Source organism: Pleurodeles waltl, chromosome 4_2 (genome assembly GCF_031143425.1).
Source record: "Pleurodeles waltl isolate 20211129_DDA chromosome 4_2, aPleWal1.hap1.20221129, whole genome shotgun sequence".
NCBI lineage: Eukaryota > Metazoa > Chordata > Amphibia > Caudata > Salamandridae > Pleurodeles > Pleurodeles waltl.
The window spans coordinates 286,139,914-286,167,746 of record NC_090443.1 but is presented as its reverse complement, the minus strand read 5'-3'; the positions used below and the strand labels follow the sequence as shown (position 1 = coordinate 286,167,746).

The following is a 27,833-nucleotide window of genomic DNA, read 5'->3' as shown; positions in this document are numbered from 1 at the left end:
TATAGGGCAGCGCAACAAAACAACTTGTGGCGCTTCCCTATGCCAACTCATTGTAAATATGCCCCAGTTTGTACAACTTTTGTTTCCAACACATTGATAGAACTTCTCAAACATCACTGAGAGAGACAGAGAGGAGTGATGGGAAGTAAGCATGAATGATTTCCTTTGAGGATGCCAGGTCCTGGTCCGTTGAGAACAGTTGATATATGATGCTGACCTTCCTTGAACTAGTGATAGTCACCCACAAACATAAGCACTGATTAACAGTCAAAAGGCAGCTTCAAGAGCCTCCCAAAGCCATACAGCACAGACAGGCATACAAGGTTCCCAGCCCTTTGTATAGCAGAGGAAGACAAACAAACTTTCCAGCTCTTAGAAAATCCCCACTAAACACATCTTGGTAGCACCACAGTTCCTGAAACAGAAATTAAACAAAAATGGTATGCACTTGTTCAGGCGATGCTGTAAAATAAACATTCTTGGAAGAGAAGGAACTCCCCTTCCCTGCGCGAACTACGTGATCTTCAACAAAGTTAATGTATGCGCCAAATCTGTATTGCTTCTGGGCGAGAGCTCTCTGATCTGACTGCGTGTGAGATGCTGACAGAGGTAGATGGTGAATGTAAAAGTGAAAGTTCACCTCACGTAATATGTTGAGGTGAGTTTCTCCACCGTGGGTGCAGGATGCCTCGAGCCCTCCGTGTGCAGTGACGCGCAACTCACTCTTTCCTGTAAATGTGCCTAGAGTTTCACTTCTCTCTGCTAGCTCTGCCCGTATACCTCAGCCCTGATCTGTCACCGAATTTTCGATTTTTGAGAGTGACACACAACTCGTCCAGTGAACTTATCTTGCGATCTGCACCGCGTGCAGCATTTTCTGGTATTGAGACCCACGGGCAGCTCTGCCAGTGCACCGGAGTCCTGATTTGCAGTACCTTCTACTTTTCCAGTACAAAGATAAAAACACACCTGTGGGCCTAAACCCTAATACCCGCCCCCAAGGTCCCGACCCCTTCCCCCACCCCCCAGCCCATCTCCCCTCCAGTTGCCCCCGCGCCCTCCCACATGCTGGGCTTGCTTCGTTCCTTTCCTGGGGTGAGGTGGGAGGGCAGTGACGTCACTGCCACATTTCCTTCCTCTTAGTCTCGATACTGAGAGCAAAGACCACTCATAGAGAGAGCGGGAGAATCAGACAGACAGATAGCACTCAGCATCAGAGTGTGGCTGGCAGCATCTCGGAGAGAGCATTAGAGAAAGACAGACCGATGGCACTCTGCATCAGAGACAGTCTGACAGCACTCTACTTTGAAGAGACAGACTGACAACAATCTGCAAGAGAAAGACAGGCAGCACTCTGCAACAGAGAGGGAGATTGACAGAACGCTGCAGCAGAAAGACAGACTGACAGCAATCTACACCAGAGAGACAGCAATTTGCATCAGAGAATGAGACTGACAGCAGTCCAAATTACTGAGACAGGCTGACGCACGCAGCATCAGAGAGGCAGACTCACAGCAATCTACATCTGAAAGACAGACGGACAGCAATCTGCATCAGAGAGACTGCAAGCTCCATCAGAGAGACCGACTCACAGCACGCTGCATCAGAGAGACAGACTGACAGCACTCTGCTACAGAGAGAGGCTTACAGCACTCTGCATTTGGCAGAGCGGCCGCATCAAATAGACTGACAGCACTCTGTATCAGAGAGACAGACACCATCGAACAGATAGCCTGACAGCACCTCTGCATCTGAGACAGCCTGAATACGCTATATATATATATGCACAGAAGCAGCTCTGTACATGAGATAACCAGCTTTTCAGAGAGTCTGATACCTCAGAAAGTGAGCACTCTGCATTCACCGGTCACCGGGGAGACAGTCGGACTGTATTAGCGGCTGGCTGTTACGTGGAGAGAGGGGCTTGCACCTCCGAGTGCGATTGCCTTCATCAGAGACAGGCCGCATTGTAGGGAGGCGGACGCGCCTCTTCAGAGAGTGCCTAGACATAGCGTACAGACATTCTGGGAAAGCTCTGTGCCAGCCTGACAGCTCTCGGACCTACGGACGGCTTCAGAGAGGGTGAGCGCACCTCTTAGCCCTCCATTAAAGAGAGACTGGGCGAGAGGGCGGCTTGGGTGACTGCGGGCTGCCCAGGAGACCAAGAGAGAAGAGCCCTCTCCCTTGCAGCGTCGATGGGACGGCCCTGCCAGAACCCCGACCAGGTCTATGATGAACTCGTTAGGGGCTGTGTGGACTATGATGGGCGAGGTAAGCAAAATAGAGCCAGGCTCCCCCACCTCTCTCTCTCTCTCCGTCTCTCGTTCATACAAACTCGGTGGCATTGCTAGAGCTCCTGGCTTTTATTTGTTGGGAATGTGAAACTAAAACTTTATTTTAACTTCCAATTTCAGTTACATTCACTTCAGCTCAGCTAAGCTAAAAGACGTTTTAGAAACGTGCACATTGAATGCATTGTTGGTGTTTTTTTGTACAATGCCGGGTCTTGATGAAAAGAGGGGGGCCACGCTGGGGAGGGGACGTTGGTTTGGTGTGTTACACCCCCTAATAAATGCATTGTCTGGTAAATAGTTGGGTAGAGGTGCTTTCAGTCGGGTATGGTGAGAAGTCTGTTGGATTTTATTAGGAATTTTTACATTATGTACCCCGCCCCACAATTTTACTGACCAAGCTAGGCCCCTGGCCTCAGTGGCTGGCTTTTTATCATCTGAATACCATCGTGGTAATTCCCCCACGGCTGAATCGGCACTTGTGGCTTGAAGCTACATTTACAATCAAGGAGGTTTTAAGCAGTCAGCAAGGTGCCTCCTCGTGCCTTGTAAGAGTTAATCCTAACATGCTTCCAAAAGTAATACTCAACTAGCGTAGGAATTGCCCTCCAAAAATACCCGCAGATCTAGAACCCATTCTCACTAGTTTGGTTGAAGAAAGAGATGCCAGGTACCAACGTCTTGTCACCTTCATCTCTCAGCAAGGGCTTTTAAAACATCCGAACAATAATTAAAAGGAAGCAGGGGGCTGGCACGAGAGGCATGCAACACACACACTCTCTCTCTCTCTCTCTCTCTCTCTCTCTCCTACTGTTGCCTACTAACCACCACACTCCCAACAAATGTGGCAGATTGGACAATTCCATGCAACACAAGGTTGTAAGAATGGCGTTGACGACATCATTTTATTATAATTTTAAATACTTTTAAAATACTTGCCTGATATGCTGTGCTAAAAAATTGGCCGAGTGCCGTGTTGTTAAGTAAGTGCCGGTGCTGAGCACCGAGAAACACCAGCACAAATTTAGCACTGGTTTAGTTCTTCTAGAAGCAGTTGACCTTAAGGTTATAGCCCTTTCCTAAAGAGGCGTAGAAAGTAAACGTTTGAAAATAAAATATTAACAAGCATTGGCAATGCCACTAGGTCTGGATTATAACTGAAAGTATCTCTGAACTCACTGGTGAGTAGGTATGCAATAAATCATCATCCTTGCACTCTGTCACTCATCATTGCACTTTCATGAAGGGCCACTGGAATTATACAGCAGGAGAAGGCACAGTATGAGGCAGGGTTTAGTAAATTATGCAGCAAAAAAAGCAAATTATGTGGCACATCTTGTAATAGTATTACTTCGTTACTTCATTGTTTTTAAACTTGGTAACTGTCTGGGCATTGGTTGCACCTCATTAGTACAAGTTTAAGACCCAAATATAGCTGTAAGCAACAGCAAGGCGATCTGTTCAGCTTTGCAAAGGGCCTTTCACCATGTGGCCACAAATGTCGCTGTATTTGTAGTAACTTTTGAGTAGAAACATTTTTTTTCTTAAAATGTGGAGATTATGCAGAAGACCATGGATTATGTGGCATATCTAGAACTATGCAAAAATTGCTCAAGCTGCACAACCTCATAATTCCAGTGGCCCTGCATATACATCTCATCATTCACCCACTGACTCATTCTTTCATTCACTCACTTTCCAATACACAATAAAGCACATTCATTAACTAGACAAGCATATGCAAGATAAATTAAAATAATAAAAATATAAAGGAAATATGATGTTGCCTAAAGCAGACAGGCGTATGCTTGCAATAACAAATAAAATAAAACACAGCAGTGCGCAGCTATCTTGCAAATGTATTGTACATAGTATATAGTTGTTTTTAAAGTTTCAACATGGCTGCAATAAATTTGTCATCTTGTAATGGTAAATACAACCATACACTATGAAAAATTCCATTCCAAGATGGCCACCTGATGTAGAGGCTCTAGATGCAGAGTAGTACAGATTAAATGAGGAAGAAAAGAAAGGAAACTTGTACATTGTGAAGAAGGAAAACCAAATGACTGTTCCACCAACCCTGGTACTGAAGCACACTTCTTTCAGGTAGTGTTCCTAGTTTTTTTTGACCTTCTATGGCACACTCTGGGCAGCACTTTCTGGCAACTGGATGATAGCAGGGCTCTAATGAAACTCAAACTTGCGGTAGAAGAGGGCAGACTTGAAGCCCTCTACGTATAGATACATGTGTGTGTATGTATTTTTCATGATTTTATTTGCAAGAGGGTGGCAAACAAAACTGTCAGGAGGGTCTAGCAGGGATTATTCACAGGGCAAATCGTCTTCCACCAAGGTTCATCAAAAGGACTAAGTAACACCACAATCCTTCCCTACTAAGGAAATCTGTGAGATGCTATGTAATAAAATACAAGTCTTCTGGCTTTAACACAGTGTCATAACAATCCACCATTAAAGCTCTTTCACATTTAAACTATGCTTTTAATAATAATGAAACCAGACCCACTGCCTTCATGGTAACGTATCATAATGAACAGATCAGACCTATGGCTTCTGACATAGCTTTTCCAAATGTCCCAGTCTTTTCTATAGCCTTTAATATTGTCTTGTAATCATAACCAAGAGAGGCATGTTATATTGAACATAAGTGGTCTCACAAGGCAATCATTAGAAATACAATTATCACCCAGTGGCAGACATACAATCACCTCCCAGTTGCAGTTGAATAGTTATTGTTAGGAAATTGGATGTTTTGCTCACCTATTACTTTGGGGCTGCTTGACAAATCTTCACAAAACTTTCCAAAAACAAGTCCTATCCACCTCAGCTCCTTCCTGGAAAGTTTTGGGATATTCCATCCAGCGGGGACTGAGAAAAAGGATAAAGTCCCAAAACACCCTTTCCATGTGCAATTTTCCATAGGAAAATTGAACAGCGATACTGCAAAAACAGAGAGGAGAATAAAAACTTGCACAGTGTTAACACAGACATATGGATTAATGTGATGCGCCCCATTAGGGATATGGGCAAATGGATCCATCCTGAAAGTAGTGATGTAATCTAACTAATCAGAGGTAGGTAATATAGTGCAAATAAATTATATGTATCCTCTGATGCACGTATTCCCCGATATCGCTTAGGTTTGGAATTAACGAGAGGGTGTCTTTCTAAAGGTAAGGTGTCTATCGTGCAGTTGCATAGGAGAATTTCAGTTTTTAACCTGTTGATCTTATAGTCACCCATAGATTGATATTCTTCAAAAATGTCAAAAGCCCTTTTTCTGATTTTCCAAACTAGGTTTGAGGAACAGAATTATATCATCAGCGTACAGTTTGTTTTTTGTCATTCCACTGATTGGGGGAGGGGGAAGGTTCTATACTCTTGTCTTCTCTTATGGCTATGGGAAGTGGTTCTATGAAAAGAGCAAACAATATTGTGGACAGAGGGAAATCCTGTTGTGTTCCTCTGTTGACCATGCACATGCCTATGTCAACTGAGTTTACAGTTAATCACACCATAGCCCCCTTGTACATTCTAGATAAAATCGGTCTAAAACCAGCGGGAAAAACAAACTCCTCAATGGTAACAAAAAGACTTTACCAGCAACCCAGGTTGAATGCCTTCTCGGCATCTAGAAGCAATACTTGGGCCGAGACCTGTTTGTGTTTAAAGTAATCCAGAGCCTCAACCAAGAAATTTGTTTTGGTGGACAGGTGTCGACCTGAGGTGAACCGACAGTCGTGCAACACTTAAGTGGAAGTCAGGGCATCCGGAAGAAGCTCAGTGTTTGCGCAGGGGTGCTAAGTGATGTCTAGAAGGTATATGGACCCAGAGTCAATAGAAGGCAAAACCAAATGGGGAAGCTGAATTTGAGGGACCCATTTCAAGACAATAACATGGCTGTGGCCCTTGAGAAAGGGAAAAGGCCTGAAGTCCAGGAGAGACTCACCTCTGCAAAAGGTGAGAAAATGTCTTTAACCGAAGCTGGGTGGCAGAAGACGGTCTTAATAAGAGTTCATTTGTTTAAGGAGCGAGAAAGCATTGAAAGCAGCACTAACTCTATGAACTATGATGCAGCCTTAACCACAGATGTGCTAATAGCCCCCTCAATAATTGCTGAATTCAATATCCCACCCACAGGGTCTCCAGCTGCAGTAAAAGAGGATGAGCAAGGTGGGGTCCCGGACAGCAGGGCTGCAGTTCAAGAATCCCCTGCAAAAGAGCCCACTAGTCAGGCAATGCGGAGGGAGACAGACTCAAATAAGGGGTTAAGTGCGAGAGAGTATCCCCCTTTTCAAGGTCACCAAGACTTGGGGGTGCACAGAGCCAGAGGAAAGTCAAGCAGCCAGCCAACCAGAGACAAATAAAATCATAGCAGAAACCGTACTCCTAAGGCTGCTGAATGAGCAACATCGCCAGGAAGGATCTGTGGCTATAGAGTCTCAAGATTCCTCTTCCAGTTCAGAGAGTCCGAGCCTGCAAAATGCCAAGAACCTGGCGATCAGGGGGGATCAACAGTGGTGGGACCAGAAATAGATCAGGCTCTGGCACAATCAGTGGGGTTCCAGCCGCTGACAGTCCTTTTAGAAAACATCCCCAACGAGATAAGAGACTTTAAACGCATACAGAGGAAGGAAATTGAAGCGCACAGTCAACGGCTGGTGAAAATCTAAGAAGCTTTGACATAGCTCCCTAGGAGACTCCAGGAAGTCAAGCAAAGAATTTCAACACTCCAAGACCAAATTAAGGCTCAAGAAGCTGAATTAATGACAGACCAGAAACAAATTCGACAGCTACTAAACAAGATTGAAGACCTTGAAAACTAAAGCAGGCGCTTCAACTTGCACTTTTTAGGAGACCCTGAAGGTGTGGAGATGCATGGTGGCCATACTCATCTGATCCAGCAGGTGGAAAAGTTGATAAGAACTAATATTCTACCTGGCTTTGATTAAGATCAGACAATTATTTGGGCAAATCAAGCACTAGCTCATCAGAGTCGAAACATGAATTAGCAGTGAACAATTCTTGTGATTGTCAGTGAATATAGGATTATAGAACAGGTTTTGGCTGCTGCAATTAAGCATAAAGAATTTCCCATAGTAGAGAAGTTGAAACTCCAGGTGTTTATTGGACGTGTCAATAACTGCAGGTTGGTGATGGAAGGAGATTCTCTGACTTTTCAGTCAGTTTAAGTCAGGTGGTGTCCAGGCGTCGCTGTTTAAACAGTTGAAGTTGAAAATGTTGTACAAAGGATAGTTTCAAATTCTTTCCAGTGTTGAGGACATATGCAAAATGTTGGCAACTGTTCTGGAATCTGGAGATGCCCCCAATGAGGGGAACAAAACCCTAAACACTAATTTGTTGACTGCACACTGTAATTTGATAAGGATTTGAGCCCACAGTGAGGGGGTAATTTTTCTGCAATTAGGTACTGAGGTGGGAGTGACACAGGCACAGGAACAGGGCAGCAGTTAGAGATGGAGGTTCCTGGGGACTCACCCACAACAGGAATGCCCCCCAGAAGACTACACCGAGATATCAAACTTTTATCATGGAAAACAACCCATTTTGGCGGTGTGGATAGCTGCAGAATTTGCACCTGAGCTTGGCCTCCAGCCTTGGAAATATACCAAACCCGGACATTTCTGATAACTAGACACATAGGAGAGTTCGGTGAGGTGTGACTTGCCTGAATCACATTACATTTTCTTACCCAGAATGCTCTGCAAATCTCAAACGTTATCTAAAATTCCTTATTTTCCTCACATTTCTGTGAAGTCAAATTTCAAAATCTACAGGGATCCACAAAATTCCTACCTGCTTGTGTACCACACTTCTCCTGATAAAAATAGTACCCCACGTGTTTGGGTAGGCCAATGGCCTGCAACTGTGAAATCCCCAAAACACAATGTGGTGACATACATTTTCAATGAGCGCTCATGGTCAAATGACGAGAGAGTAGAAAGTCTGACTGAAGTGTGCAAGTCCTGTCCATTTTAACAGACAGTAGCCCTCACCCCACTGAGGTGGCATGCGTCATCATCGAGCCCCTCCTCACATCAACTCGTCACGTGGTGTTGGTACCTGCTACAACACGCGAGAGAGGGGCACTCCAGAGTTGTTAGGGAATTCTCCAAAGGGGTAGGCATGGGTGTGTAAAAATTGATGAGTACAAAGGGAAAACTAACCACCTCCCAGTGGACCCTATAAATGTTTTTTGTCATCAGTGGGTAGTAGGTAAACAATAGGGTCTAATTCGACCTGTTCACAAGGTCAGCTATGTGCTGGAATTCACTGGTGCCATAGCCTGTACTTGTCTGAAATAAAAAACACAATGTTCATGACAAGACACCTTAAGTGGAGAGTATATAGTGCTGCCATCCGACAATGGGGACCAGACTCAAAGGTGTACCACATAGTGAAAGTGATGATTGGACATTGTAGATTCACAATATACCCCAAATACATTGAAAGAATTTGAATTGGGAGTGCAGCAGTGCTTACCAACTTTCATTGGGCTCATGCTTCAACTCTGCTTTGCAGATGGAGCATGAGAAAGCCTAAGCAAGGCTCCCAGGGAGGGTTAAAGTGAGAAAATGTGTATTTCTGCTACCTCTTCCACCTTAAAACGTGCACGCTACTTCTAATTAAGTGTTTTTGTTTACAGATCCATCCTGGACCACTAAATAAAAGAAATGGCACCGGTGTTCTAGTGTAGGCACATGCATGCATGTCACGAAACATGCGCAGGCCTACAGAATGATGCTGCTGCATCTCCTCAACGTGCTTTTTAAAAACTTTTTTCTTTTACCATACTGCACAGCACTTTGCTGATGTGGTACTATGTCACCAAAAGGATTAGACAAAAAATCATTAGGCCTCAAAGTTGGATTTGCTAGTGCCTTTTTTAAACCTTTTTTCCCTGGTGTCTATTGAGCTTTCTATCCCAGCCTAGGGATAAACTGCCCGCATCTGCCCAGGTCAGAAATTCTACTGTGGTGGGGGCATGGTCTAATGCCTGGACTGGCCGCTCCAGCAATTTTTTTTTTGTCCTTTTTCCTTGTTGTCTAGCTGTCTTTCTGTCCCAAGGGGAGGCAGAAAGGCTGTTTGTACCTCGGAAAAACACTGTTGTCTGGGGTCTAGTTAGTGGATACCTGCTTGAGGATCACAGTCCTGGGACAGTTAAAACTATAGCCCTATCATTTGCTTGTCACCATAACCTAAACAGGCCTACTTTGCAGATTGTTAAATTTCTAACAGGTAATCCTGTAGGCATGCAGTCATAAAATTAAAATATGTCCAAAATGATAGTTGCTAACACAGAATACAATATTTTTTAAAACGGCAAAACAATAATGATCACATTGCAGATGTTCAACTCTGAGGCTTTGTCAGTGGATATACCCAACAACAAAATCCTTGCCTGGCATGGTAATCTCTAAGATTATATTTAACAAAACATCTGGAACCTTTAATACAGTATAATAACAATCTAACCTTAAACATCTATCGACTTTAGCAGTTGCTTTCTGTAATAAATAAGTCAGCTTACTGCTTGTTTCATAAATTTTCTGAATCAATAGATCAGGCCTACAGCATCTGATATCCTAACGAACCAATCAGGTCTATTGCTTTTATCATTGGCTTGTCACAATAACCAACTCAGGCCGACTGTATTGAACCTATGCTTTTCCTCAAGGCAACCATCAGTCATACAGTCATAAAACTACACATATATTCCAAATGGCAGTTTGCAAAACAATACACAATCCCTCCTAGGAGGGTTTGCAAAGATTATCACAGTGAAAATGTTCTAACCCATGTGTTTGTCAGAGTGGGTAACCAACAACAAATGCCTTGCCTGCTCTGTTTATCTGTGATTTTCAATGTAACCGAATGCCTGTCTACACCCTTTAACACAGTTTAATGAAATCCACTCTTAAATGCTTATTAACTTTGCATACGCTTTTCATTATAAATATATCATGCCTACTACCTCTGTCATAATTGTCCATAATAAAACGATCAGGCCTCTAGCCTTAACCGCTTAACTGCTGCCTGCCCCACACCTTTTTTTTGGTTATTTGAGGTAGGTTTTTTTTTCCCAACATAAGCTATTCTTGTCAAATCTGCATCCTTTTTTCCAACCTACTGGGGATTCTAATGGTACCCAAGGTTTGTGGATTCCCCTGGAGGGGACCAAGACAATAGTTAAAAGATAGCTAAATGTTGAGTTTTTCAGGAAAAATAGGAAAAAAGTGCTCCGGATAAAATTGTCTGTTTTCTTCTTAGACATGGCATCAGTGAATAGTTTGCTGTGCTAAAGTCACTATCTCCCCAGCTTTCAAGAGCTTGCAGAGCTGAATAAAAAAATTTTTTTGTGCCCTCATATTACTTCAAGTTAGTGGTGGAAACCAGTGTGAAACCCAGGGTGAACCAGGAAAGCTATAGATTTATGAAAAGTAGACAGAATTCTGAATTCAGCAAGGGGTCATATGTGTAGATCCCTCAATATTTTCCCAAAGAAACTATGGTCCTCAGTACGAGTCTGGCAGTCACAAGACTGCCAGACTCACGGTGGCGGTTGGACCGCAGCAGTTGTGGCAGTCCAACCGCCACATTCCGACTGTGGCGGAGCTGACATGGTCGACCGCCTACACCGCCAAGGTGCTGCCAGTCAACAGTCTAGTGGTCTCGGCGGTTGAAATCCACCAGGGTGGCACTGCATGCATCGCCACCCTGGGGATTACGACTCTCCAATCTGCCAGCCTTTGCCATGGAAAGGCTGGCAGAATGGCAGTGCAGTGGGACCCAGTGGGGTCCCTGCACTGCCCATGCACTTAGCATGGGCAGTGCAGGTGCCCCCATGGACAGCCCCATTGCACTTTCCACTGCCTGAATTAGGGCCAGTGGAAAGCACAACAGGTGCTCCAGCACCCACCGCACCTCTACATTGCAGCCGGCTCGATTACGAGTCAAAGTTAAGGCCCTGCGGTGAACTTGTAATAGGACAAGCGGTGTTCTGGCGGTCAGGTGGCGGTACGAGTTTGGCGGGCGGCCTCTGCCGCCCGCCAAACTCGTAATATGAGCCTAAGTGTTGAAATAAAGATATTGAAAATAAATAGGAAAAAAGCTTTTGTCACAATAGTCGATTTACAAAAGCAATATATAATTATGTCCGCTAGACCCTTCTGGTATAGGGGATTTTTGTGTTTGTAGGTTCTTCATGAACCTAAGGTAACCAAAGACAACAACTGAGCTGCATTTTACAATGGTTTTAATTTGTGTACAGAGTTTAGACCAATTCATATGGGAAAATATGTAGAGAGAAAAATGGGTATCAAGAAAACCTATGTGTTTCTGAAAGGGGCACTAGATATGGAGTTTAGGAGCAGTAATTATTTATACCCACAATTTATGGGTACCCCTACTAGATTATGATTTAGAGGGTATTTTTCAAAACATTTCTTTCTCACACATTAGTTTGGAAGGCACAATGCGTCAAAATCCAACCAGTAATAACAAATGTGCTACTGTTCTATGATTCCACATGTCTTCTGATAAAAATGGTACCTCACGTGTGTGGGTAGGCCTAGTGCCTGTGGCGTGAAACGGGTCAAAATGCAACATGGGCACAGCACATTTTTCCACTTAAAACTGATCCTTTTTTCCATTGTGGGTAGCTGTGGATTTTGGGCCTTAGGTCAGCTGGCACTTAAGGAAACCTAGCATACCTGAACATTTTTTTTAAAAAACAAGACACTTGGGGTATCCAGTGTAGGGTGACTTTCATGGCTGTCGCTGGGATTTTGTACCCAGAATCTCTTGTGGACCTCACATTTCTGTGATTCGGTGATGGAAAGTTCTGCAATCTTTGAGGAACCACAAAATCCTTCCACCCAGCATTACCCTCAAGTCTTCCAATAAAAGTAGTACCTCACTTGTGTAGGTAGGCCTAGTGCCCGCAACAGGAAACGGTCCAAGACTCAACATGGATACATCTGATTTTTCCACTTAAAATTGATCCTTTGTTTGCATTTTGGGCCACAGCTCAGCTGGCACCTAGGTAAACCTAGCAAACTTGAATATTTTTTTTAACTAGACACCTTGAGGAATCCACAGTGGGTTTCACCTGGTTTTTGTGGCTTTCACCTGTTTTTTTCCCCAAGAATCCCGTACAAACCAGAAACATTGACTAAAAACACATTTTCCTCACATTTCTGTGATGTAACGTTCTGGAATCTGTGGGGTGCCACAGACTTCCTTCCACCCACCATTATAGTCTCCCTATACAAAATGTTACCTCACTGGTGTGGGTAGGCCTAGTGCCTGTGACAAGAAATAGCCCAAAACTCAACATGGATGCATCACATTTTCCCACTCAAAACTGGCCATTTTTTGCAAAGCGGGTAGCTGTAGATTTTGGGCCTTAGCTCAGCCTGCACCGAGGGAAACTAAGGAAAATTGTACCTTTTTTGAAAACTAGACACCTTGTGGAATTCAGAACGGGTGTGACTTGCGTGGCTCTCATCTGTTTTTTTTTTTATTTACTCTAAATCCCTAGCAAACCTCAAACTTTGACTTAAACACATTTTCCTCACCTTCTTCTGATGGAAAGTTGTAGAATCTTGGAAGAACCACAAATTTTCTTCCACTCAGTATTCCCCAAGTCTTCTGATAAAAATGGTTCCTCATTAGTGTGGGTATGCCTAGTGCCAGCAATAGAAAACGGCCCAAAACGCAACATGGATACATCTCAGTTTCTCACTCAAAACTAACTCTTTTTTTGTAAAGTGAGTAGCTGTGGATTTTGGGCCTTAGCCCAGCCTGCACCTAGGGAAACCTAGCAAACATGCACGTTTGTTTTCTTTTTTTTTTTAACGTTTGAAATGTTTCATTAAAGATATAGGGTGATTCAAAATGTATAGAAATGTACTTTTCAAAGCTTTTTCTTTTATACAGTACATGTTTCTGTAATAGATATACAAACTTATACAATCTGACAGGTGTTCCTGGCTGGATAGTTGAAAGATTATAAACACACTCTTGGGAAGGAACAGGTATGGGAGGGGAGAGAAAGACAATATGAAGTGTTGATCTTAAAGTAAGGGAGAGATAGGTATGTCTTGTGGAGTGAAGAAGGTAGGGGAAGAAGGGGGAGAGTTGGGGGGAAGGGCTGCTAGGGGGGGAGACGAGTGGGTGGGTAAGGGAGGCCATAGACCCCGTATTGTGGCTGGCAAGACCTGAGTGTAAGTTGTTCCATGGTTCCCCATCCGGCGTGAGTTGTCGTACGAAGGTGGGCAATATGGCATATGGGCCTAATTTGTTGTGGTATAGAGTAAGGTGAGGGTAGGAGTTCCAACCTCTGTGGGAGAGTAATGTCAAAGGAGGGGTGAGTGGAAAAGAGAATAAAGAGGTCGTCCATAGTGACTTGTTCATTGTTATGAGGTCCTTTAAAGAATGGGTTATTCTTATGTATGTTGATTTCCCAGACATAGATTATGTAAAAGGACAGGGGAAGATGTCAGGTTGTTTAGTCCAGGGTCTAGTGCGTTTGTCTGGGTGGGGCAGCTAGAAGGTGGGAGAGGGGAAGAGAGGATAAAGAAAATAGCTGGGGGAGGAGAAGGGAAGAACAGGGGGGAAGGAAATAAGAAAGTGAAAGATTCTGAGAGGGCAGTTGCTTCTCGCCGACCGTTGATCATTGTCCATCCGCCAGCTGCTTCATGACTTTGTCAAAAATGGGGGCCAGACTTCCTTGAATAGCGCCGCTTGGTCCTGTAAGTTATAGATCACTCGCTCATGGGTGGCTGTTTGATACATGGCAGTCATCCATTCTGTCGGCGTGGGGGCAGTACTGGACCTCCAATGCCGGAGTATGCATATTTTGGCTGTGGCAAGTGCTGTGTGAAGTAACCTTTTTTGGGCTCGTGTTAGGGAGGGGTATGGGCGTATATCGTGTAAGAAAATAAGTGGTGGCGGGGTCAGATTTGGAATCTGTATGAAGTCCAATAGGGCGTGACGTACCGCATCCCATAAGGGCTGTATCGTCGGGCAATGACATAGGATGTGAAGTAGGTCGCAGTGAGGTTCTATGCATCTCCAACATTTCGCATGCAGCAGCAGGCCTGCCCTGAGAAGTTTAACGGGGGTCCAGTACCAGTCTTGAAGAACTTTGAATAAGCAGAATTTCAGGCGGGCTTCGCGTACTCCCCTGTCAAGGGCTTCTAGTATGTCTGACCACTCTTCATCCGTATAGGTAATCTCAAGTCTATCCTGCCATTTTAAGCGTAGTCGTTCAAGGAGGGGCTGTGAATAGAGATGATTTGTTAACTCGGCATAGAGGCCAGCCATAGCGCCTTTGTGTCGGCCCCATTTCTGGAGGTAGGTAACAATGGGTGAAGTTTTGAGCGTCCATGGGGGAGCCTCTAATATTCTATGCATACAGTGTTTAAGCTGTATGTATCGCCATTCTTGATTACTATGGATGCCGAACTCCTCCTGAAGAGAGGCGAAGGTTCGAAAATTATTTCCATCTATTATATGGGATATATTATAGATACCTGCCTCGAGCCATTGGGGCACATGAGGAGATTTTCTCCTATTTTTATGTTTTTATTCCCTGCAAAAGGGGCCTGGGCATGTAGGGAAGGGTGTATACCTAGTAAGCGGTGGGCTCTGTGCCACGCTGTGTTGGTGGCCTTGAGAATGGGGTTAGGCGGGGGGTGGTCTGCATATATCCCTCACATCTCTGTGTGCAGTCCTCTTAGGAGACTCTCTGTGGCTACCCATTGCGGTGGATCAGGTGTGTCTGGGAGTGTGTATACTAACTGTGATAGTTGTAAGGCTAGTGAGTATTGTTCTACCGAGGGTAGGCCTAAGCCTCCATAGGGTCGTCGCGCCAGGATACTTGCAGGTTTCAGTCTTGGGCGTAGGGAGCCCCGGATGAAGGTACTTATGGATGCATCAATCGAGCAGAGTAAAGGGAGGGGTACCTGTAGGGGAAGCATGCCTAGCACATATGTAAAGCGTGGTAGTGTAGTCATTCTGACCGCCTGTGTCCTACCCCACATGGACAGGTCCAATAGTGACCATTTGGCAAAGTCCTGTTTCATTTTAGATATGAGGGGGTCTAGGTTGTCCCTAACTATGTGTTCCAGGCCTCGGTTAATATACGTTCCTAGGTATTTGAGACGGGTCGGTGTCCATTGGAATGGAAGGCCATGTACCGCTGCTCGCGTCGTTATGCAGGATAAAGGTAGTGCTTCGCTTTTGTCCCAGTTTATCCGGTATCCGGATAGGGGTGCGAATTCCTCTATGGTAGAGAGCAGTGGGGGGTAGGGAAGTTTCTAGATCGGACAGGGTAAATAAGATGTCATCTGCGTAGAGATAGATTTTGGATAAACCCCCGGTTATTTGAATACCTTTTATCTGTTGGGAGTTCTGTACGGTAGCTCCCAGGTGTTCCATGGTCAATAGGAATAGAAGCGGTGACAGGGGGCAACCCTGGCGTGTGCCTCTTCCAATAGGGAAAGGGTCTGATAAGAAGCCCCCGCAGTTGACCTGTGCTGTGGGATGGTCATATAATAAACGAACTTTAGAGATAAATTGTTCCCCTAGGCCAAATTGCTTCATGGTAGTGAATAGACAGGACCATTCAATGCGGTCGAATGCTTTCTCTGCATCTAGGGAAAAAGCTAGGGCCTCTTCAGGCATATGTAGAGCTTCCCGCAGTGTATGGTAGAGAGTGCGCATGTGGTTTCTGGAAGTGCAGCCCGGTACCAACCCCACTTGGGTATTATGAATCAGAGATGGTATCACTTTGCGTAGGCGTGCTTCTAAAACACTGGCTAGGAGTTTAACGTCTCCGTTTAGGAGGGACATAGGGGCTTAGCTGCCACAGAGGAGGCGATCCTTCCCTGGCTTAGGCAGAACGACAATTGTAGCCCTGTTGGATAAAGCGCCCAGAGAGCCTTCCTGACATGCTTCCGTTAGTGCTTCATGTCCTGCAGTGATTGCCTCTTCCCCAGCCCATTTATAAAATTCCGCAGGGAATCCGTCCTCTCCTGGACATTTATGGTAGGGTAGGTTTGTTATAACTTGTGTTATCTCTTCCTTGCTAATATCGCCGAACATGCACATTTTGAAAACTAGGCACATGGGGAAATCCAGAGTGGGGTGACGTGCATGGCTCTAACCAGGTTTTTTTTTTTTTACCCAGAATCCCTTGCAAACCTCACACTTCGACTAAAAAACACATCTTCCTCACATTTCTGTGATGGAAAGTTCTGGAATCTGTGGGGAGCCATACCCTTTCTTCCATTTAGCATTCCCCGAAGACTCCTTATGAAAATGGTACTTCACGTGCATGGTTAGGCCTAGTGCCTGCAGTAGGAAACTGACCCAAACACAACATGGATACATCTCATTTTTCCACTGAAAACTAACCCTTTTTTTTACAGAGTGGGTAGCTGTGGATTTTGTGCCATAGCTCTGCTGCTGTTAGAAACTGGGTTTTTGGTTGGCAGAGGTATGCACCCTGTCCAAGAAGGAGCCACAATCCTAGTCAGGGTAAGCCACAAACACTCCTTAGGTTAACCCGCGTTGTGTTTATCCTCTGGTAGCTTGGCACAGAGCAGTCAAGCTTAATTTAAGAGGCAATGTGTAAAATATTTGTGCAAAACTAAAAACAGTGAAAACACCACACAAAAATAACCCACACCACCTTAGAACAATATGTATTAATTTAATTAACAAAACAAGACCAAAACAACAAAAATCCAATAAGAAGAAGTCTGGATATGAATTTATAAAGAAAATATTTCAAATGTAGTGCTTAGAAACATAAAGCGCCAACTATGTTTATCTGGTTGCGCAAGACAGGGGTAAATCCAAAAGTTCAGGCTGACCGCGATGGAGCGTGGGCCTGCTACAGGGACCAACCTTGTCCCGCTGGAACAGTACCTTGTGTGGCGGGTTGCATCAATGTCGAAGCCCTGATGTGAGGAGCAGAGGAGATGATGCAAAGGTAATGCTTCTGTTCTAATATGCGTAGTCAGAGATGCATTGTCGTCTAGCTGCACAGTCATTGATGCATTGTCCTTGAGGAGTGGTGTTGAACCATTTATGGTAAAGCCGATGCATTATCGTGGAGCCACGCAGCAAGCGATGCGAAGGCAATGAGTTGTGGCTGAGAGCAATGCGGCGGTGTATTGCGATGTCTTTGTCCTCAGTGGCGATGCATTGGCATCGAGGAGAGATGTGGTGCTTCCAATCGGGGAGGTGATAGTGAAGGGTGGATTTCTGTAGGAAACAGGTGCAGAACCCACTTCCAAGAGCCCAGGACTGGATTGGCACCACTTGTAGGGTAAGACTCACAGGTGGTGGAGTCCACAAGCGGTAGCAGAGTTGAATGAAGTCTTTGATGTCCCCGAGACTGCAGAACAGGAGGCAAGCCAGCAAGCCATTGGAAGCACTTTGGTTCTGGGGATGTAGAGATGCAGGTTCATTCCTTCTCACTCCCAGGCAACGAGGGCAGCAGGGCAGGCAAAGCAAAGCAGGACTCCAGTAAACTCCAGCAGAGGGAAAGTCCCTTCAGCAGCAAAGGAGTCCTTCTTCCTGGCAGAATGTCCTTGTGTCCAGAAAGGTACTGGTTTGGTGGTGTTTGGGGTCCAGTTCTTATACCCAGTTGTGCGTTTGGCAGTTTAAAACTGCACACATGGGCCCCGCAAGGGCAGGCCTGAGTCATGTTTAAAGGGTTATTGAAGTGGGTGGCACACTCAGTGCTCCAGGCTCACTAGTAGTATTTAATTTACAGGCTCTGGGCACACATACTGCACTTTAGTAGGGACTTATAAGTAAATTAAATATGCAAATTGTGGGTTAGCCAATGGTAACATGTATTAGGGAAAGAGCTCATGCATTTTAGCACTCCTCAGGAGTGGTAAAGTGCCAAGAGTCCTAAAGCCAGCAAAAACAGTCATCAAATTGGAGGTCAGAAGGCAAAAAATAAGGCAAGGGAGACAACGCCAAGGATGCCAGATCTAACATCCGTTGCACATTTTTGAAAGTTAGACAACTAGGGTATTCCAGGGTGTGTGACTTCTGTGGCTTTCACTAAGTATTTTTACCCAGAAGCCCTTGCAAATGTCAGAAAAACACAAATTTTTCAGAAATTTCTGTGACAGAAAGGTCTGGAATCTGTGGGTAGCCACAAATGTTCTACCACCCTGGGTTCCCATATTTTATCTGAGAAGAATGGTACCCATTTGTGTACATGAGCCAAGAGACCACAACACAAAAAGCCCCTAAAGTGCTACGTTGAAAGATAAGCAGTAGGGGTAGCTGAGGTATTTGGGGCCGTGCTATGGCGCTGCCCAAGCACGCGTGCGAACCACCGAAATTTATGAAAACTAGACAACCAGGGGATTCCAGGTTAGTGCGTGGATCACATGAGGTGTTCCTACCCACAATGCCGTTCAAACCTCAAACCTTTTTTTTGTAACATGTTATTTGCAATCGGTACAGAATCATGGTGCAAGGAGACGATGCATACATTACAATGTATTAATGACTATTCAGTCTTACATATCAAGTAAGTGGTTGGCAGCAGTACATGTCTGATTACGTATTATTGATATAAATCACAAATTGGTAACTAATAGACAATACCTCTTTCCCTACAGACTCCTTCCTTTAGACTCACTCAGATACTCTCAATCACCATATTATCACTCCAGTCTGTTCCTAGGACTTACTGCTGTCTTGAACGCGGTAAGTGTCAGTGGAGCCGTCCGCTGACAGGTTCATGTCCGACAGGTTTTCCTGCATGGTGTGTTATATATTTCTATGTTGCAGCCCGCATTCTTGTCTTTCAAACCTCAAACTTTGCCTGAAATCATGCATTTTCCATACACTTCGGTGATGGAAATTTCAGAATCTACAGGAATCCACCAAATTCCTACCACCCAGCATTACCTCACTTGTGCCAATAAAAACGCTGCGCCATTTGTGAGGCTGGGCCTAGTGCTTACGACAGGAACGGATCAAACTGAGGTCAATGGGAATCCCCTCTCAAGGGCTCCCATTGACCTTTTCATGCTGAGCATATGTTTTTTCCACAGGGCAAAAAGACAAGACAAGCACTCTTTATTTCTGCCAAATCAAATGTTGTTCTCAATGATATCGACATCGGGGCAGACCCAACATCCCTTTCTCACTAGTGCTTTTGAAAGCTCTTTTTCTGTTGATCAAACAAAGTCTGGTGCCAGCCAGACCCCAAAAGGGGTTTGTAAATGTCCCCACTAACTCCCAGTACTGTGGTGAAAAACTGGACATACAGGCCCTCATTTAGACCTCAGTGGTATTTTTCAAAGACCGCTGAGGAACCGCTGTGCTGAAGACCACCAGTGCAGGCGGTTTTCCGCGCAGCGTATTATGACTGCTGGCAGCCCTCTGTCCTTTTTCGGATGGAGAGCCGCCAGCAGCCATACTGGCGGTCGGTGGGGAAGTGCAGGTTTCTCCACCTCCCCCGCCCCATCATCAGAACACTGCCCACCGAATCACGTCCCATGATTCGGTGTGGCGGTGTTCTGGTGACAGGGTGCTGGCGGCGGAGCAGCCCCCATGGATCCCGTCCCCTCCCGGATGATCAACGGACAAGGTAAGTTGATCGTCCATTAGGGGAGAGGGGTTTTGTGTGCATGCATGGGGGTGTGAGTATGTAGAGGGGGTGTGTGAGTTCGTGTATGCATGCAGGGGTGTTGTGTGTATGTGAAATGTGTGCGTGTCGGTCTGTGTGCATGTCTGTATATGTGCGGGTATGTGTTGTTGCAGTGTATGTGTGCATGTAGGGGTGTGTGTCTGTGCATCTGGGGGTGAGGAGGGGGGTCCTGCCACCTTTGGGGGGTGGCAGAGGGTGTGGGGTGTGGGGGGAGGACTCAGGGGGGGTGGAAGACCCCTATTAGTGCCAGGGAAGGAATTTCCTGGCACTGATTGTGCCTACCGCCATGGATTTTGTGGCATTCCAAACCACCCGAAATCCATGGCGGTATACAGGGTTGTGATACCACTGGCGGTCTGGTGACGGCCGCCGGGCTGGAGACCGAAGTCTCCAGCCCAGCGGTCGGAGTGGAGAAGTGGCGGATGACCATGGCGGTAACCGCCATGGTCATAATTCCATTTTTGTTTTCCGCTGGCCTGTTGGCAGTATTACTGCCACTTCTCCCCCATCCGCCAGGGTTGTAATGAGGACCACAGTGTTTAAACTTAAAACACAATAATAGAAGTTACATAATCTATTAAAGGTATATTCCAAAGGGTCCTGTTTGGAACAGTAAAGGAATTCAATTAATGCCAATGCAGCTGCAAACTGCTTCTACTGAGACGTACATGGGAAATGGTGCCCAAAAAATACACACGTTTCACTCCACTCACAGGTCTACAGTGGCTTCTTTTGTGAGGCAGAAGCCTTTACTGTCCTTAGATTTTAATAACTTGAAATGGGGGTTGATCAGAAAGACAGGAAGAGAACCTACATCTGTAGCGAAAACTATCTATTAGCTAATTCAACCTTCACCTCTGGCCTTTCTCAAGTAGGAAAACACAAGAAGCTTGCTTTTCCAGAGTGAGTGCTGTATATTTGAGAGAAATAGACAATGGGTACTGTTGTCACCATTGTAAGGAATGAGCTTTCCGCTATAGATTCCTCTGTGAACAAATTTGATTCTGAGCATTTGAGTGAACGTACTGTGTGCACTTGTACAAATGAAAAGTGCTGGCTTGAGAGCTCAGGAATCTGACTGTCTGCAGTTTCTTAAGCATTTGGCCTGCATAGGAGCACAATGCAGAAGCCCAGACTTCTAGCACATCTAGCTATGTCCTGAGTATGTAGACAGGAGCACCAGTGGTGATGGTTTGTGATTAGATCTCTTTTGTAAGATCTAATAAACGTGTTTGTTTTGAAATTACAACCTCCCTCCATCCTCAACCTTTTTTTCTATCTGCAGATGATGTGTCTGATGGGCGTGAGGAGCAGGTTGTTACCCCGGCTGTCAACACCAGGCCTCTCGTGTCTCCAACTGTTCCTTCCAAGATTGGGCCACATGCAATTTCAGTTCCTCCAATCATCTCGCCAACAATGATATCTTCTCCAGAGGTTATTCCAGGTCTTTCTGCTTGTGGGCTTCCGCGTAGGACGGTCTCTCCCTCACCTGCCCTTGGGGGAATGGACTCATTTCCAAGGCTTCCTATGGCAACTTACTCCCCTCCGTCTTCTGCATTCCCAGTGATGGCAGTGGTGGTCACCTTCTCAGTGGCCACCTTGCTGTGGTTGGTGGTTTTATTTGTCCTGTTGTGGCGGAAACGAGTAGCTGGCAAGAATGGTAAGAGACTGCCTCCTTCAAACACCACTTTCACGGATACGGGGGTGGCACCCAGGGGAGAAGAAGCAGGATATGATATGCTCAATCCCCATGCATATCTAATAAGCCCATCCACATTGCCTCACATTTTCGGTTCCTCATCTTGAGTTTCAGGCAGTGTGGAAGCCTACAATGAGCAGTCCCCACCCTGCCCATGGGACTTTCATAATGAGATGAGGGCTCGGGTAGGGGATTCCTAAACAGGCCTACCAGTCATCACCAGTCTATTCTGAGGAAGGAATTTAGAGAGCTTTTTTATTTTTTGCATTACATTAAACAAGGTCGCATTAATTTGATTTTTTTTTTTGGTAAGGAGGATTAAGTGATTTGCCCAGAACCACAGGTTGTTGAACCAACTCAGAAAATCGAATTAGGTTTCCCAGTTCTGAAAGCGGCACCTCTGGTTTTAATGGCACATCTTCTCCTCTAAACTGTTCGTCTTCTTCTAACCACTGTGAGTTCTCTTTAGACTAGTCCGAGGGGCAGCTTGCTTCCTCCAGGCCCCATGTTGCCTGTGCCCCTGCTTCCTGTAGAACAACATAGCCTCATACTATATCCAGTGCTCATTTCTAAACTTGCCTATCACCGTCTCAAAAGGTCTCTGCAGATTAATGTCATCCATTCTCCCCAAAGTTTTCAGATGCAAACAAACATAATATGTTGGCTGGTGAGACTGCTGGTTTTCTGTAGATAGCTTAGATTGGGAGCATCTAATCTGCACATTGTCCTACTTCTTCCTTACTCCCCACCCTATATGCTCTCCATTCTTTTCCTTGGCATACAGATACCTAAACTGGCTGGAATTCCAATATCCTGACCACCCCTCCACCCACCCTATCTTCACCTCCAGCTGACACTGTATGAACTTGAGCAGGTTCACTTTGTTCTCTCTTGACGCTGTTGGAAAACCCAGACATAGGGTGAATCAGGGGTTCCTGTGGCCCTCACTCTTCCTGTGTGTATGTATGGGTGTCTGTGTCATGGTGGGGCAAAGGGCCCTCGAGTTTGCACACTCTGTGCTTGTGTAGGTAGTCTGTGAACCCTGCTGCATAGGTGATCCCAGTGCCTGCGGTTTCACACAGCAGGCCCATGAAACCCTGTCCTATGTATTGGATTTATATAGCATTTATTACCCCTAAAGAGGCAGTGAAGAACTTCACTCTGGGCAGCACGCTGCTCAAGAACCCAAAATTAGTGGTTAATACAATGGCTATTGGTTGATGTTGATTATTGGGATTAGTTTTGTGTTCCCAAGGAAATCATTACATGCATTTTCTCCATTTTCCGTTCTGGTAGATAAAATGATGTAGAGTGAGATGTGATCACAAGTGGGGCAGTGTTAGATAATTTGAAAGAAAACAAAAAGAGGCGACTGTTTTGCATTTTAGGTTACAGAAATCTTTCCATCAAGAATGTTAGGACTATAATAGATGCGTTGTGTGAATTCATGCAATCAGAGGATTCAAACCTGGAGGAAGAAACAATGTAATATGAATGTGAGCTAGTTGTACATTAGTTACTTCGAAAGGCACTAGAAACTGCTGCACAGTCTGTCCCCTGCTAGGCTTCCGCAAGCCACTAGCATTAAAAAACAGAATAAAATGTGTCCGCAAGTGTGATCTTCTGATCCCTGCTGTGTACAGTTCTATTGTTATGTGGAACCCAGAGCCTGGCACTGATATCCTGTGTGTGTGTATAGAGCATGTGGCACATGTATGGTAGTAGTTTCTGTGTGCACTGAAGCCAGTGGCATCCATTTCGGATGTCCCTGTTTTAGCATGGTAGAAGGAGGAGGTGTGAGGATAGTTCCCCGGGTAGTGGAAGCACATTGCCTGCTTTCCTGCAGCTTGAAGGTTGAGACCCAGACACAGAAGTGAAGGGGATGGAGAAAGTGCTACCTTTAGGAATTCCATGAAGTCTTTGTTACCAAGGCCTGCTGATGACTTCTTCCTGAGCACAGCCATTTAGTGAAAGGGCGGGTGTGGAACTGCAGTTTCAAGATTAGGAAGTTTCTAGGCCAGGATTGACCTTCTGTCTGTCCCTGACTGCTGCTTCAGGAAGGCTGATGACAGCCAAGCGTTGAGAACTCACTCTTCATTATGCACCTTTTATGGGTACTTCTTTTTTAATCTAACACACATATACACGCACAGAAACACCTGGGAAGAGTTAGAAAACCCTAGCTGAACAGAAATGTTCCAACTTTAGAAAGTATTTCCTCACCCACCATAGGTGGCGTGCTTCATCATTGGGATTCTCCTTGTGCTGTGACATCTGATCATGGTGCGGCCTACAACTCCCTTTCTGAGAAGGAGGGGCTCTTCGGATGTTTTGAGATTGTTGGTAGAAGCCGTATGGTGAACTAAAGGGGGGCGAGGCTTGCAGAGCGTGCAATAAGTGGAAAAATGATTAAACTGACTCCAGATCAGGCGTACAACTTTATTCATGCATGCCTGGGTCAGGATTAAAGAGAGAGGAGGGACACTGCACTGGTCAATTGACCCTGTTATCAAGTGTCACTAAATATAGGCCAACATGTTTCTGACAATTAGACCCTCAAAAGAGGTGTATTGGCATTTGTCATGACCTCTAAGTATTGATTCTGCTCATCTAACGTGCTAATAAAAAATAAAATACAAAACCAATAAGTGGTCCACAGTGACTTTCAACAGCGGATCCACTGCACTACAACCTGTAGGGGAATACGATAGGTAGGTGTTAGAAATGGGGTTCCTGGTTGGCAAGGGTATGCACCTCAGCCAGGCAGAAACCACCACTCTAGTCAGGGCAGGGGAGCTACACACCCAAGATAACCCCTGCTTACCCCCTTGGTATCTTGGCATGAAGAGTCAGGCTTATCCCAGAGGCAATGTGTGAAGCATTCGCACAACACACACAACCCAGTGACACAATAAATACACCAACAAAGAAACACCACAACAAGTTGTATAAAATAAATGAACTATATTGCATAAAATTCATTAGACCAAAAATGACGTAAATCAGTAATGCTTTTGCCAAACAGGCAATTGTCAGATCATCATAGGACAAATGAGAGAAGCCGTTTTCCATTGCACAAGTCATCACAAACACTATTACTGAGCAGATTATACCATCCCTGATATATTATTTGTTTATCCTGTCAGGGAAAGGCATACAACAACATAATATAGCAGGAAAATGCAGCAGTAAAACGGGGAAGGGTGCCCCAATCCACATGTATCTCCTAACCTTTCCCCATCACTGTAGGGCACAGCACATCTAGGCACCTGTTATACAATATACGGTACCCTGGCACAGTAAAAGGAAATGGCTGGAAGCTTCGGTGTTCATTCTGCCTCAGTAAGTATGGTATCTTGGAGAACTCAGCTGGGACGGCACCTCAGCTGAGGATTTCCGTCCTGCCAGCCGTATTGTGGATGCCACACGAAGAAGAAGGGAACATGGGGTAAATGAAGGGGGAACCCACCCTGGGCTCCCCCTCCCCGTGCAGTTTCCAAATGGGCCTCTGAGGCCACTACGGGATACAGTAAGGTTAGATGAGCCTCAGGGCTCGGGGACTCGACCAGTGAGTTACTTGGGTGCAGTCTCTCCCCCCAGAGGGACAGCTGCTCTCTCCTCCACGGCTGCCACTCATCTAGGAGAAATATGGGAAGGGTGGTTTGAGCCTCCTGGCTCTTGGGCATGACGCCCAGCCCTCTGTCTCCCTCAACACATCAGGTCTGTCAGGCCGCACTCAGGTGAGGTACACTGAGGAAGGTTCCAGAGGTGTGCCAGGCAGTCCCAATTGGGCCGCATCGAATGCCTCCTGTGGCCCCGCGCAGTCTCATGGCTGCAGGACAGGCTCCAGGGAGCGGGTGCCCCATCACGGCATCATGGCACCCACGCCCCCACGGTGCTCCGCAGTTAGTCTAGAGTGCTCACCATGTGCCGACTGTCCCTGGGGCCAATGATACGTCCTGGTCACTGGAAAATCGCTTCTCCTGCGCTACTGGAGGGGAGAGAAAGGGCTAATGAAGGAGTGCTCATCTTGCGCTGGTATTGACAAAGCAGGCGGGGGACAAGGTCAGCACTCCCCACACGTTAGTAAGACCCAGGACAGGCTACAGCAGTGCTCAGAAGGTATATTTTAAGACCCTGGGATTCTTAAAAAACAGGGAAGAGTACTGGGGGCACAAGAAGGGAGGCCGGTAGGCCAGCATCATAGGGGCAACTGAGGGTGGTTCCTTTTGGCAGTCCGATTGTGCTGAAGAATTCCAGAGTCATGGAACAGGCTGGCAGCAGGGCAACATGCAGAAAAGCAATCCAGATGAGTTCTTTGGCCACTCAGCAGACACCAGGCAGGAGGTCAACAAAAGAAGAGCAGTCCAGATAAGTCCTCTGTGCAGTTCAGCCATCCCTCTGGCAGAGGTTTGGTCCTAGTTCAAAAAATGCTCTATAAATCAGGGGGCTACAGCCCCTCTACTTACACTCAGAAATGACTTTGTTCAGGGGGTAACTTCAAGAGCCCTTTCATGAGAAGCTCAACACCATTTCAACCCAGCCCTGTCTTCAGACATCAGCAGGGGGTAATCAGTCCATTGTGTGAGGGCAGGACACAGCCAATTCACATGTAAGGTGTGGACGACTCTTGCTCTCCCCAGCTCAGGGAGACTCAATATGCAGATGCCTCTTCTGTCATCCCCAGCCACTCCTGTGCGATGGCTGTCTGGAAACTGGAGCTGTCACTCTGCCCCAGAGTTGATCAGAGTCAGACTGCAAAGCACTATAGTTATAAGCACAGAGATATGGCCACTTTCTACATTTCACAATTTCACTATTAGTGTAATTAAAATTTGAAGGAAAACAAAGAAAGTTGAGCCCCAACTGACATCCATAAGGAGCAGTCCCTGTGTTCCTTCCTGGCACTGAATTTGCCACCTCTGAGGCCATGGATCGCAAACGGCAAGCCAGGGTTTGTAGCTGTGACCCCTTAATGACATCCATGGCAGGCATGGTGTGAGGGGGCAGGGCGGAGCAGTGATGGAAAAGCAGCTCAGAAAGACATAGCTGCGTATTTCCATACAGTGTCTATACCATACAGTTTCTAATGCGTACAAAGCAAGAGTGAGTCCTAGGAACTCCCCTGAAAGATAACGAGGGGAACGCCGGCATCTGTTCAAAACATCTCACAATATCTCTTTGATAAAGAACAACGCTGGATTTTTTAGATTACGGAACTGTTGTGTGGTGTAACTAGGCCACACTTTACTGGGCCGCCGCACTGAAATAACCTTTAGCTAGTTACTGGACTGGGGGGAGACTTCCCGAGTCCCTTTTATTGAAGTCGATTACGTCACCGACCCAACCATTACTACTATGGCAGGGGATATTCATGTCATCTCCCTGCAAATGTGGACGTGATTGGCGGGCCCATGACTAAACACAACAGGAGCCATGTGCACCGGTTCAGGGCAAGGTTTGCGCTTGAGAGGAGGACATCTGCTTTTGGGGGATGGAGAGGGGGTTGTTACCAACGGCGGGGAAGTTTGGTAGTCCAGGGAGGGCGGTGACGAGGATATGCGCCTTCGTCTGATGGTGAGGAGTCGGAGGGAAGTGTAGAAGTGTCTTAATATGTGGTCGCCACTGCTAAGGTTCCCTCAGCTGTCGCAGCACTGCTGCAGAGAGGGCACTGAAGAGCCCTGCCCCCGGCTGAAGCACAGGGCTCCCCGGCCATATGCATGACAGACCGCACAGAACACTGCGAGGCTGAGTTGTCCCCTTCCGCCCAGTCCCAGGCGGCTGCTGGCTCAGTAAGAAAGAACGTTTTGCCATCTGACATGATTTTAAGTTTGGAGGGGAAGGAATACTTACCATGTCGCCGAACTTTCTCCTGAGGCCAAAACGAGAGGATCGTGGTTATTGAACGCCAAGGTTATTATCTGGGAGTAGCAGCCCCTGATTATTTTCAAACTCAATCCCCCTGCCTGATAAGATGCTCGCAACACTTTGTCCCTGTCATGATAGTGCAACAGGCGGGCAAGGAAGGAACGGGTGTCTGCTCGGAGGGAACTAACGTCAATGACGCCTAACTTGGCTTCCAGAGCCTCCTGACAAGAACTGA

At 45.9% G+C, this 27,833-nt stretch overlaps 1 protein-coding gene across 1 annotated transcript in view; it reads left to right on the top strand.

Moving 5' to 3' along the window:
• Positions 1-1,166: 1,166 nt before the first annotated feature.
• The window catches only part of TNFRSF13C (TNF receptor superfamily member 13C), a 51,939-nt gene continuing 25,272 nt past the window's right edge, over positions 1,167-27,833 (top strand). The window contains exons 1-2 of the mRNA XM_069233330.1: positions 1,167-2,271; positions 21,317-21,691. Coding sequence (XP_069089431.1) covers positions 2,196-2,271; positions 21,317-21,691 — 451 coding nt within the window. The 5' untranslated portion in view covers positions 1,167-2,195. The remainder of the gene's footprint in view (positions 2,272-21,316; positions 21,692-27,833) is intronic.